The sequence below is a fragment of the Lactuca sativa genome, chromosome 9 (assembly GCF_002870075.4).
Source record: "Lactuca sativa cultivar Salinas chromosome 9, Lsat_Salinas_v11, whole genome shotgun sequence".
Taxonomy (NCBI): domain Eukaryota; kingdom Viridiplantae; phylum Streptophyta; class Magnoliopsida; order Asterales; family Asteraceae; genus Lactuca; species Lactuca sativa.
Window position 1 is genome coordinate 25,725,174 of NC_056631.2, and position 12,816 is coordinate 25,737,989.

General features: G+C 40.3%; 1 protein-coding gene across 1 annotated transcript; it reads left to right on the plus strand.

The window, feature by feature from the left end:
- The first annotated feature begins 8,258 nt into the window (after window positions 1-8,258).
- LOC111895517 (uncharacterized) lies at window positions 8,259-12,219 on the plus strand. Its single transcript, XM_023891606.2, has 7 exons — window positions 8,259-8,452; window positions 8,500-9,643; window positions 10,081-10,275; window positions 10,369-10,529; window positions 10,580-10,909; window positions 11,754-11,988; window positions 12,046-12,219. Exons 1-7 carry the CDS (start codon window positions 8,259-8,261, stop codon window positions 12,217-12,219), a joined length of 2,433 nt encoding a protein of 810 aa, XP_023747374.2.
- Window positions 12,220-12,816: the final 597 nt, after the last annotated feature.

Genomic DNA, 12,816 nt, shown 5'->3' on the forward strand with positions numbered 1-12,816 from the left:
TTGTAAGAGGCAACCGGTTTCTGGTACTTCTTCATCATCTACTCCCCTGGTCATCAACATTTCGGAGGACATACCCCTATCATGTGTATCAGCCTCAGAAATAGAAAGCCTCTCACTTTCACCACAAGCATCCTCACCCATAAATACCACTCCACCCTCTTCACCCACTCATAAATGGCCAAACACTTCACCTACAGAAACTTCACCCAATACTCACATAATGGGAGACAACCCTGGAGGGAATCAAGCTCCCCCAAACCCACCACCCGAACAAACTCTTCGCCAATGGTCAAGACAAGAGGTCACTCAACAACCTCTTTGCATCACCTATCCGGCAGCACAAACCTTGAATTGAAATCCGGTCTCATCCACTTACTCCCAACCTTTAGAGGCTTAGAAAATGAAGATCCCCACAAGTTCCTCACAAAGTTCCATGTTGTGTGTGTTGACATGAAACCACACAATGTCATGGAGGACCAAATTAAGCTTAGGGCATTCCCCTTTGCAGTGCAAGACTCAGCAAAAGATTGGCTTTATGACCTTCCACCGGGGACGGTCAACACATGGGTAGATCTTACACGCCTCTTCTTAGACAAATACTTCGTAGAAATGAAGGCCTCAACCTTAAGAATAGAGATAATTGGGATCAAACAACACAAGAGAGAAGCCTTTCATACATATTGGGAGAGGTTCAAAAATCTTTGTGCCCGTTGCCCTAAGCACGGAATTACCGAGTATCAGCTCCTACAATACTTCATTGAAGGCATGACGCCAATGGAAAGAAGGCTTCTCAATGCTTCTAGTGGAGGATCTTTACCTGATAAGACTCCAACTGAAATTTGCAATCTAATCAAGAATATGGATGAAGATTCCAAACATTCAAGCCATGATGAAGAATGGTACACGGATGCACCCCGGGGTGTAAAGGAAGTTCAAACTCCTCAGATTGAAGCTCAATTGTCTGAGCTCACAAAAGTGGTAATGATGCTGGCCAAAGACAAAGGTGTGTAGCCCACACCCCAACCATGCGGTATTTGCACTCAAGTGGGGCATCCAATCGACATGTGCCCACAACTTCAAGAGGAAGATTATAAAGAAGCAAAAGTCATGGGAGGCTATTCCGAGTCAAATCAAAGAGGTTATGAGCAACCACGAGGTGATCAGATATGGAACAATAATCAGGGTTGGGGGAGGAAATAAAAAATAATCAGATATGGAGCAATAATCAGGGTTGGAGAGGTTATGAGCAACCACGAGGTGATCAGATGTGGAACGGCCATGTCAAGTCACTTACTCTCGTAGTGACAAACGCAATGGGCTGGGATACACTCAAGGATTAATGGCCTGAGAGTATTGCCCGAGGGGTGAAATTCAAAAGCTGGAAGAGGAGTTATGGAGCCTGAAGATGAAAGGTTCCGACCTCGTGGCGTACACGACCAGGTTCATCGACTTGGTTACGTTATGCCCAAACATGGTCCCATCCGAGAACAAGAAGATAGAGTGATACATATGGGGGTTGGTGCCTCCATTTCAAGGAAACGTCTTAGCCTCAAAACTTACGACATTCGAAAGTGCCAAGGAGATGGCACAGAGGTTGATGGACCATGAAACCCCTCTGCAATAACAACCATCACTGCCTCGTCAGCACCACCCAGAACAATCGACAACAAGAGGAAAACTTGGGATAAAAAGAAGGGGAAGAAACAACAAGTCGTAGCTGCTCATGCTATGACTGCTTCTACTGCCCCATTGTCAGCAAAACAATACGCTGGAAGTTTGCCCAAGTGCAACAAGTGTAATTTTTACCACAACGGCCCCTGCCGGGAAATGCACTGCACTAACATTTCGGAGGACATACCCCTCTCATGTGTATCAACCTCAAAAATAGAAAGCCTCTCACTTTCACCACAAGCATCCTCACCCATAAATACCACTCCACCCTCTTCACCCACTCATAAAAGCCCAAACACTTCACCTACAGAAACTTCACCCAATACTCACATAATGGGAGACAACCCTGGAGGGAATCAAGCTTCTCCAAACCCACCACCCGAACAAACTCTTTGACAATGGTCAAGACAAGAGGTTACTCAACAACCTCTTTGCATCACCTATCCGATAGCACAAACCTTGAATTGAAATCCAGTCTCATCCACTTACTCCCAACCTTTAGAGGCTTAGAAAATGAAGATCCCCACAAGTTCCTCACAAAGTTCCATGTTGTGTGTGTTGTCATGAAACCACACAATGTCATGGAGGACCAAATTAAGCTTAGGGCATTCCCCTTTGCAGTCCAAGACTCAACAAAAGATTGGCTTTATGACCTTCCACCGGGGACGGTCAACACATGGGTATATCTTGCATTCCTCTTTTTAGACAAATACTTCCTAGAAATGAAGGCCTAAACCTTACGAATAGAGATAATTGGGATCAAACAACAAAAGAGAGAAGCCTTTCATACATATTGGGAGAGGTTTAAAAAGCTTTGTGCCCGTTTCCCTAAGCATGAAATTACCAAGTATCAGTTCCTACAATATTGCATTGAAGGCATGACCCTATTGGAAAGAAGACTTCTCAATGCTTCTAGTGGCGGATCTTTACCCGATAAGACTCCAACTGAAACCCGCAATCTAATCAAGAATATGGCTGAAGATTCCAAACATTCAAGCCATGATGAAGAATGGTACACGGATTCACCCCGGGGTGTAAAGGAAGTTCAAACTCCTCAGATTGAAGCTCAATTGTTTTAGCTCACAAAAGTGGTAATGATGCTGGCCAAAGACAAAGGTGTGTAGCCCACACCCCACCCATGCGGTATTTGCACTCAAGTGGGGCATCCAACCGACATGTGCCTACAACTTCAAGAGGAAGATTATGAAGAAGCAAAAGTCATGGGAGGCTATTCCGGGTCAAATCAGAGAGGTTATGAGCAACCACGAGGTGATCAGATATGGAAAAGTAATCAGGGTTGGGGAAGAAATCAACAAGGAAATTATCATTTAAATCAATCACATCAATACCAGCAAAGACCACCATTTCCTCAAAATCAACAAAGACCACCTTTCCAACCTCAAAATTACCAGCTAAGGCATCCACAACAACCACCTCCACAAGCAGGCTCTTTAAGCATGTCACTAGAAGACATAGTCAAAAGCCTTGCCATAAGCACTCAAAGCTTCCAACAATAAACCAAGGCAAGCAAAAAAATCTTGGAGCAATAAGTGTCACAACTTGCTCAATCCATGAGTATGACAACCCGAAAAATTTCTAACCAATACATTCTTCATTTCAATCTAAGCTAGTCTCGTTTTACTATTTAGTAATAAGTTTTGGGTCCATATAAAGTGCTATAGACTTAATACAATCAATATATAAGTCTTAGAGAGGGTTAGTATGGGTGTAACATCGCAAAAACAGGCCAAACACACCAAGGAAGGTGTGTGCGGCCGCACACCCGAGTGTGCGGCCTGCCAACCACACACCCTCCCCCATCCTCACACCTGACTCTATATATAGTAGAGAACCCCTTTCAGTCACTTTCTCTTCTTTTATAGCTCACTACTCTCTCTACTTTCTCTCTCTAAAAACTTCATCCAAGAACACCATTAAGAGCTAAAAAACGTGAACTACTTCATCATTCAGCTCATTATAGTGGTAAGACACATGAATCTAAGCCTAAAACTCATGGTGTTCTTCGTGTTCTTCATCCTTTGAAGGTATACGGCCGCACACCTTCATAAGGTGGCCACACAAACACTAAACTCTCCAAACGAGGAGTGTACGGCCGCACACACTCTCTGTACGGCCATACACTCCTGTGTGCAACCACACACACAAGTCTGGCCGCACCCCCTGGCCGCAAACACACTAATATGGCCATACACCTACTTTAATGCTCATATTTGGCTTTAAGCTTGTAAAGATCCCTAAGTATGGGACATAGGACACTTAGTCCTAGTGATTCCAAACCTTTAGGATGGTTTTCCATCATAATGTATCATGGAATACTCAATCTAATACATATATTTGTGCAATATATGTTCATAGGGTCCACACGCGAACGAAACATTGGTTGACACTCGACGCTCATAGCCAATCGAATTCCGAATCCTACAATAAATTGTGAGTTCATACCCCTAAATCAACCTTTTTAAATGTTTTTAATGCTTTTATAGGGGAATACAAGTTGAATCCAACAAGTTATAGTATCAATCACATGTAATTTATGACTTGTTACCAAAAGGATTTTCTATACTTTCAAACTACTTTGTCAACAAAATTGTTTCATATGATTATAAAACTAATTTTTATGTTTAATGGTTCAAAAAATATTTCAAATTCTTTTAAACTTATTGTGTTTCTAAATCATATCTACACCAATATATTTATATAAGTAAGAATTGAAGGACTTAGGATTGATAGCTCACTTTATTTCATGTTCTTGTTTGATTGTGGATTTAGGGTATTCTGTTATCTGTCCGACTATCGTTGAATTCTTAGTTATATATCATATATATTTGTGTTGGATACAATAAGTCTTCACTTCAGTTCAATACCTTTGTGTATCAAAGGCATTCATCGAACACCTCTATTTAACTATAATAGGTATAGTTAAGGATTACCACTCATTGCTACTATGACACTTACTATGGTTAATACAGTTATGAGTCAATACATACCATATACTACATGAAGAGAATACTATACACTATACGAAAAAGAATACTATATACTATACAAGAGAACACTCAATACAGTATACTAAGAAATACATATTACCCTAATACGAAAGAACACACTAAAATAGAATTTGATGCACTATTTCTCGATACGACACTTCACTATGTGATCACCGTGTATCCATAGCCTCTTGGAGGGAGAGTGGACACTATGTGTATAGATCTATACGGGACGGACACTCTATAACGCCCGCAGATCCGGGCTAGTCAATTTAGAGGCAATAGGGGTCGAAAACGACTTTTCGACAAAAATATTATTTAGAATAAATAATATTAACAAAGTTTTAGAATATGTCACAAGGTTTCGTACATATAAAGAACGCCGAAATCCGAGTTATAACGGAGAAGTTATGACCCGTCGAAGTTTCGCGTCAGAACCGGCACGACGCCGGGAAGCGTAAATAGTAAATTTACAATAGAGAGATATTTAGCCTTAGCGCTATAAAAGAAAGTCGTAGAATATGTTAAACTAAGAACATCGATAAAAAGAACGACCAAATCTGACTTCGTATGAAGAAGTTATGATTTTTCGAAGTTGCGGATTAGCGGTGTACAACCCGAAATTCGAATTTTAGATCGAGTGATTTTTAGCCGACACGACCTAAATGAGAATTGAAGATCTCGATAAGATTAGCGTAACGAGAAAAAGATGGGCGAAAACGGACGTCGGATGAAGAAGTTATGAGGATTTAACGGACCAATCCTGTCCCGGCCTGTTAATAACATAAAATTTAAAATCGAGTGAAAATTAGCCAACGAAGTATAAACGAAAGTTGTAGAGTACGTTCCCACCTTCGTGTGGATATAAAGAACGTCGAAAACGGAGGTCGTACGCAAAAGTTACGAATTTTTAAAGTTGGAAAATAAATTTGCGAAGCTGATGCATGGATCGATGACGTGGCGCGTTCTGAGCTGTCCATCGCTAAAGAAAGCCTCGCTTCGGATGAAGGACACGTCGCCTCGCCCTACGCCCTGCGTACGAGATCCGGAACGCCCCGCGTACCCTCGGTTCTTATCCGGTCCGAAGTGGCTAACAGCTGGATGCGAGCTGGAGGCTTATCCGAACTACGCCCAGCGTAGTTCTGTCCGACGCCCAACGTAATTCGAGAGGCTTCGCCTATAAATACCTGCGAGGGCTACCGAGCAAATTACACCAAAAACCCTTCTCTCTCTAAAATCTTTTTCTCTCTAAGGTTCCAAACCACCCCTAAACCCTAAGAAAAATCCCCTAGCACCCTAGGGAAGCCCCGAGGCTCCTGGAGTCCCGAGAAAAAGTGTCTTTCGGTTTCGAAACGCTGCTCCAAATAAGTTCCGGTTTTCGATAAAATTCGTTGTAAGTGTGCTACGCTTACGCAATTTTTAATATAGCTTTCAAATAATTATAGGAATGTTATTAGGTCCTTAAAATAATTATTTGGGCTATTATTATGAGTTATATTGAGTGTTATTTAACACTTATATAATAATAATAGTCAGACTATTAATTTGTCGTGGTTATCATTAGACTAAACCCTAGTCATATTGATACTAGGTTTTGTCGAGGAAATTGTTTTAAGAGTAACGAAGTGCTGTCCGATTGCCGACTCACCACCTAATCAGGTGAGTGCATGGTCCCTTTCATCTTACACATAGATATGAAGTATTTTATTATAAATTACATGCTATGTGTGCATATTGTCTGAATACTTGTTGTCTATGCTGGTGAAAGATTTTTATACATGTTTTAAATGATGTAAAATGTATAAAGTATTTTATATCTACAAAATATGTTAGGTAAAACATGGGTGGATGAATGATGAGGGATAAAAGCTGAAATAGAGGAACATTAGTAGCATGGACCTAGTACCCTATAGATGAGCACTGGCAGCTGCGCCACAACCCGTAGATGTTTTAGATCTACGGTAAACATCCTAGCAGTTGCGCTCTAAGGACGGTATCGGCAGCTGCGCCTAATAGGGAGCCTTATGACCATGATAGTAGCGTTTAAAGGTCAATACCGGCAGAAGCGCCTCATAGGAAATGTTCCAATTCTGGCAGCTGCGCCTAAGTGACAAGATTAGCAGCTGCGCTTGACCAAAGTGTCATTGGCAACAATGGACTTCAAGTTGTTTCCTTAGGATGATCCTTAGGAATGAATGAATGAGAAATAGTTGGTTCTTAGGGTAGATCCTCAAGAATAAAGAAGATAATGGGGATGGGTAATTGGGTTGATTGTTTGATTGTTAAAACATAATAATTATATTATTGTGGGTTGAAAACCCTATATACTCACCAGGTTTCCCAACCTGACCCACTCAGTTTATTTGTATCACAGGTGTTGATATGAAGTCACATTACACTGAGAGATTTAAAAGAGATGTAGATCACTAGTGTAAATAAATGTGAGTTCTGTTTATGCTTATGTTTCTGTATTGACGATGACATCCCAAATGTTTTTAAAAGTGAATAAAAATATATTTCTTTAGAAATGCTTTGATAACGCGATTATCATGTTTTTTTTTCTGGAAACAAATTCCGCAACATTTTTATTAAAAGAAGTACTCTGATTTTTATAAAGCATAAACAAAATCGGTCTTTTCTGGCCGAAAAAAAGGGGATGTCACACACTCCCACATCCCGACTGCTAGCTACAGTCCGAGCCGACTAGGCCCAGGGGTGACAAAAACACCACTACACTATGTGTGACCTGGAGGGTCAACTGTTACTCTATTATCACTCAGCATGGTTACATACGAGTTCACATTCAAACCTTAATTAACACAATAATAATTAAAGGTAAAACAGACTCCGCGAGGTGTATATACATTTAATACCTCCTGGAGTTTGTATCTCTATTACATTCAGCCAACAGTGACACTGTTGGGGTAAAATACTAATTTCCCAATTACTTTATATAAACGAAATTTAAAACTATATTTCCACACTGACAGTTTCACTGGGAAAACTTTTACACTTTCAAGGAGTCAAACTTACAAATAACCAAGTCTTTGTGGAAGACTACTTTTGCTGGAGAATATAGGATTTTCTAGGGTGCGACTTTCAAACTTGATAACAACTATTATATTTCATGATTTTAAAACACTTTTATACAAGCAATAACACTAAATACTTATGAACTCACCAGCTTTATGCTGATACTCGTTTTCAAAATAACTTGTATTCTCAGGTCATCAATAGAAAGGTATGGATGCAGTTTTTGAGAAGATGGAGCACATACAAGACCCATCTCTTATTTTGATTATACTTTTGGTGTCTATCAATCTGTACAGAACACGCTTGTATTACAAATTATTATACTAATGCAATGGATGTTGATGCTTGTCTTTACTATTATACATTGTTATGATACTGTACACTACGTCCTCCACCCCATAACGTATTCCTCCGTTCTCGGTTTTGGGGTGTGACAATGAGTAAGATGGAATCACAAGGCAAGCTACCATCTCAAACTGAGAAGAACCCAAAACACAATGCTTGTGCCATTACTTTAAGAGGTGGGAAAAGTTATGAAAGCCAAGGATGCCGGATGAAGAAGAGGAGGAGAAAGAGATTGAGGTGGAAGAAGCTGTCAAAGAAGAGGAAAATAAAAGTACTTCAAAGTCAAAGAAACCCATAGAAACCGAAGTAAAAGTCACACCAGCTCCATTTCCTTCAAGGCTAGCAGGCACCAAAAGAGAACAGGAAGATGACGAAATCATGGCCATGTTTCAAAGGTTGAAATTAATATCCCTCTTTTAGATGATATTACCCAAATTCCTAGATATGCTAAGTTCCTTAAGGAACTTTGCACATCTAAGAAAAAGCTTAAAGGAAATCAAACTGTTAAGGTTTGTGAAAATGTTTCAGCCGTGTTACAAAAACAGCTACCAAAAAAATGCAAGGATCCGAGTGTTTTCACGGTTCCTTGTAAAATGGGTAACCTTTTTGTACCACGTGCCATGCTTGATTTTGGAGCATCAATTAATGTCTTACCCTATTCAAGCTATAAGACAATGGGAATTGGACCTAAAACAAAAACCAGAGTTATCATTCAACTTGCCGATCGGTCTTTGGTACACCCGAAAGGTGTATTGGAGGACGTGTTGGTGCAAGTTAATGAACTTGTATTTCTCGCTGACTTTTATGTTTTGGACATGGGTGATGAAAACACCCCAAAATCGAGCTCCATCCTTTTGGGGAGCCCTTTTATGAGTACTGCAAAAACAAAAATAGATGTAGCCAATGGTACTTTGTCTATGGAGTTCGATGGTGAGGTGATTAACTTTAATATCTTTGAAGCCATGCGTTATCCTAGTGATATCCATTCTTTAAACTTCATAGATGTTATTGATTCATGTACTAATGATTGCTTTGAGATGTCAAGACAAGACGTGCTAACCACCATCTTGAGCAAACACTTTGATGAGACAGGGATTAAGAATTTGGCTGACAAGTACACATTGGAGGATGAATTGATTGAAGTAATCAATTCCTTGGAAAAAACACAACCCATGAGAGTTGAACCATCCCAAATGAAGCTAAAAAGTTCCAATCTGAAACTTCTCCCATCCATAGTACAACCACTGAATCTTGAGTTGAAGGCTCTTTCCGACCATCTCAAATATACCTACCTTGGAGAGGAAGAGACATTACCGGTGATAATTTCAACCAAGATAGCACGAGAAGAAGAAAAAGAGTTGATTGGAATTTTGAATAAGTACAAGGAGGCTATTGGTTGGACCATTGCGGACATAAAAGGGTTGAGTCCATCATTATGCATGCACAAAATATTGATGGAAGAGGACTTCAAGCCAACCCGTGAAGCCCAAAGGAGATTGAATCCACCGATGATGGAGGTAGTGAAAAAAAAGATTATGAAGCTCTTGAATGCAGGTGTAATTTATCCCATTTTTGATAGTAAGTGGGTAAGTCCCGTGCAAGTTTCCTGAAAAAGGCCGGAGTCACTGTTGTTAAATACTCCGAAGGGGAATTGGTACCCACCCGTGTGCAAAACGGGTGGAGGGTTTGTATCGATTATAGGAAGTTGAATGCTTCCACACGAAAAGTCCACTTCCCTTTGCCATTTATTGATCAAATGCTCGAAAGATTAGCTAGAAAATCTCAGTATTGCTGCCTTGATGGTTTTTCTGGTTTTCACCAAATTCCGATTGCCCCGGAAGACCAAGAGAAAACCACATTCACATGTCCTTTTGGCACCTTTGTGTATAGACGCATGCCTTTCGGCTTGTGCAATGCACCTACGACTTTCTAAAGATGTATGGTGATCATATTTTTAGAATATTTCGAAAATATCATAGTTGTTTTCATGGACGATTTTACTGTTTATGGAAATTCTTTTAAGGAATGTTTGCAAAATCTCACCAAAATCTTACAAAGGTGCATTAACACAAATTTAGTCCTCAATTATGAAAAATGTCATTTTATGGTTGACAATGGCTTGATACTTGGACATGTGGTGTCACAAATAGGTTTAGAAGTTGACAAGGCCAAAATTGATGTTATTAAGAGCTTACCATACCCGACGAATATTCGGGAAGTACGTTCTTTTCTTGGTCATGCAGGTTTTTATCAACGATTTATTAAGGATTTTTCCAAAATCATGGTGTCGATGTGTTGACTTCTACAAAAGGAGGCTGATTTTAAGTTTGGTGATGAATGTAAGAAGGCATTTGATCGTTTGAAAGACTTTTTGACATCCTCCCTCATTATTCAACCGCCAAATTGGGATCTTCCATTCGAGATCATGTGCGATGCTAGCAATACCGCGGTTGGGGTGGTTTGGGACAAAAGGTTGACTGAGCTCATCATGTCATCTACTATGCATCTAAGACCTTGGATAGTGCACAAAGAAACTACACCACAACGGAGAAAGAGTTGCTTGCTATTGTCTTTGCTTTAGAGAAGTTCCGACGGTACCTCCTTGGAACTAAAGTGATCATATATTCGGACCATGCAACCATAAAGGACTTACTTACAAAGAAAGATTCGAAGCCAATGTTAATACGGTGGATGCTGCTTTTGCAAGAGTTCGATATTGAGATCAAGGACAAGAGTGGGAAGGAGAATTTAGTTGCGGATCATCTAAGCCGCATTGTATCACCCGAAGATGGTATACCAATCTATGACACATTTCTTGACGAGCATCTATTTGTAGCCACAGAAGCACCATGGTATGTAGATATCGTCAATTATTTGGTCATAAGTCAATTCCCCCCCCCCCCCCCCCCCCCCCGATTCATCCCGTTGGCAAAAAGATAAAATCAAGAAGGAGGCCAAGCGATACATATGGGACGAGCCTTACCTTTGGAAGTATTGTGCAGACCAAATGATTCGCAGGAGTGTCAAGCAAAAAGAGGTACAGTCTATCCTTAACTTTTGTCATTCCTATGCTTGTGGTGGTCAATTTGGACCCCAAAGGACAACTAGGAAAGTTTTAGATAGCAGATTCTTTTAGCCTTCTATTTTTAATGATTCTTATGTGTTTTGTGCACATTGCGAAAAGTGCCATAAATCCGGGTCTTTAAGCTCTAGGAATCAAATGCCCCTTACCCCCATTTTATTATGTGAGATTTTTGATGTTTGGGGTATTGACTTTATGGGACCATTTCCGCCCTCTTTTGGTTGTTCTTATATCCTGTTGGCGGTGGACTATGTGTCCAAATGGGCGGAGGAAAAAGCCACCTGTACTAATGATTCCAAAGTGGTGGTAGATTTTCTTAAGGTACAGATTTTCTAACGGTTTGGCACACCAAAGGCGCTCATAAGTGACCGTGGGACCCATTTCTGCAATCGGATGCTCGAAGCTATTTTGAAGAAGTATGGGGTGACACACAAAGCCTCAACAACTTATCATCCCCAAACCAATGGACAAGCAGAAGTTTCGAACATGCAAATCAAAAGCATCTTGGAGAAAACGGTCAACCCAAACCACAAAGATTGGAGCATAAGGCTATATGATGCCTTATGGGCATACCGTACTGCTTTTAAAACCCTCATTGGTATGTCCCCATATAGGCTGGTGTTTGGAAAAGCATGTCATCTTCCGGTTGAGCTTGAACATAAAGCTTTTTGGGCTGTAAAGAAATTCAACATGAATGAAGATAAGGTGGGAAACAAAAGGAAGCTAGACATTCAAGAGTTAGAGGAGATTCGAAATGATGCGTATGAAAGCAACATGATTTACAAAGAAAAGACAAAAGCGTACCATGACAAAATGATATCCCGAAAGACTTTTGTGCAAGGACAAAAGGTGATTCTTTACCACTCAAGGTTCAAGTTAATTTCAGGGAAATTAAGATTGAGTTAGGTTGGTCCTTTCGTGGTCACAAGAGTGTTTGACCATGGTGCGGTGGAAATCACGAGCAAGCAAACTGGTAAAACATTAAAAGTTAATGGTCATAGATTAAAGGCGTTTTATGAAGGATTCAAGGTGAAGAATGAAGAGGTTGATGTGTTGGAGAACCCCACATACCAAGAATGAAGTACACTTGGGGGAAATGTCGAGCCAATGACTTAAAGAAGCGCAACTAACCGGAAGGCAACTTGGGGGTATTTTCATCATTTTTCTTTAAAACATTTCGTTCTTTGAATTTTTATGAATTTTTATGTTCCAAATGTGTTTTTTCATGTTTTCAAATAAAAAAAACGGACCTTGGGACGCAAAAGCATTTCATTTCAATGAGAGGGGAATTTTTAAGTTCAAAAAGTGGGGAATAGCATCCAGAGCCCAACACGGGTCGTGTCCCACTTGGCATAAATTGAAAACAGGTCATGTTCATGAAAAATATACCAATTTTCATCTAGAGACCAACACGGGTCGTGTTGAGTTTTGCCTTATACTCAACACGGGTCGTGTTCGTGCTTCAGTTAGCATAAAACCCCCCAACACGGGGCGTGTCAAATTGACCTGTGGCAACATGGGTCGTGTGCGCGCATCATACTGAGTGGTTTTTAAGGAAAAGAAATCGGGACTTTGCCTCATTTACCCCCACATTCACTTCATAACAACCCCTCTCTCCCAAAAAAACCCTAGGTCCGATTTTCATCAAAACCTTTCAATTTCTACAAGGTTTTTCCT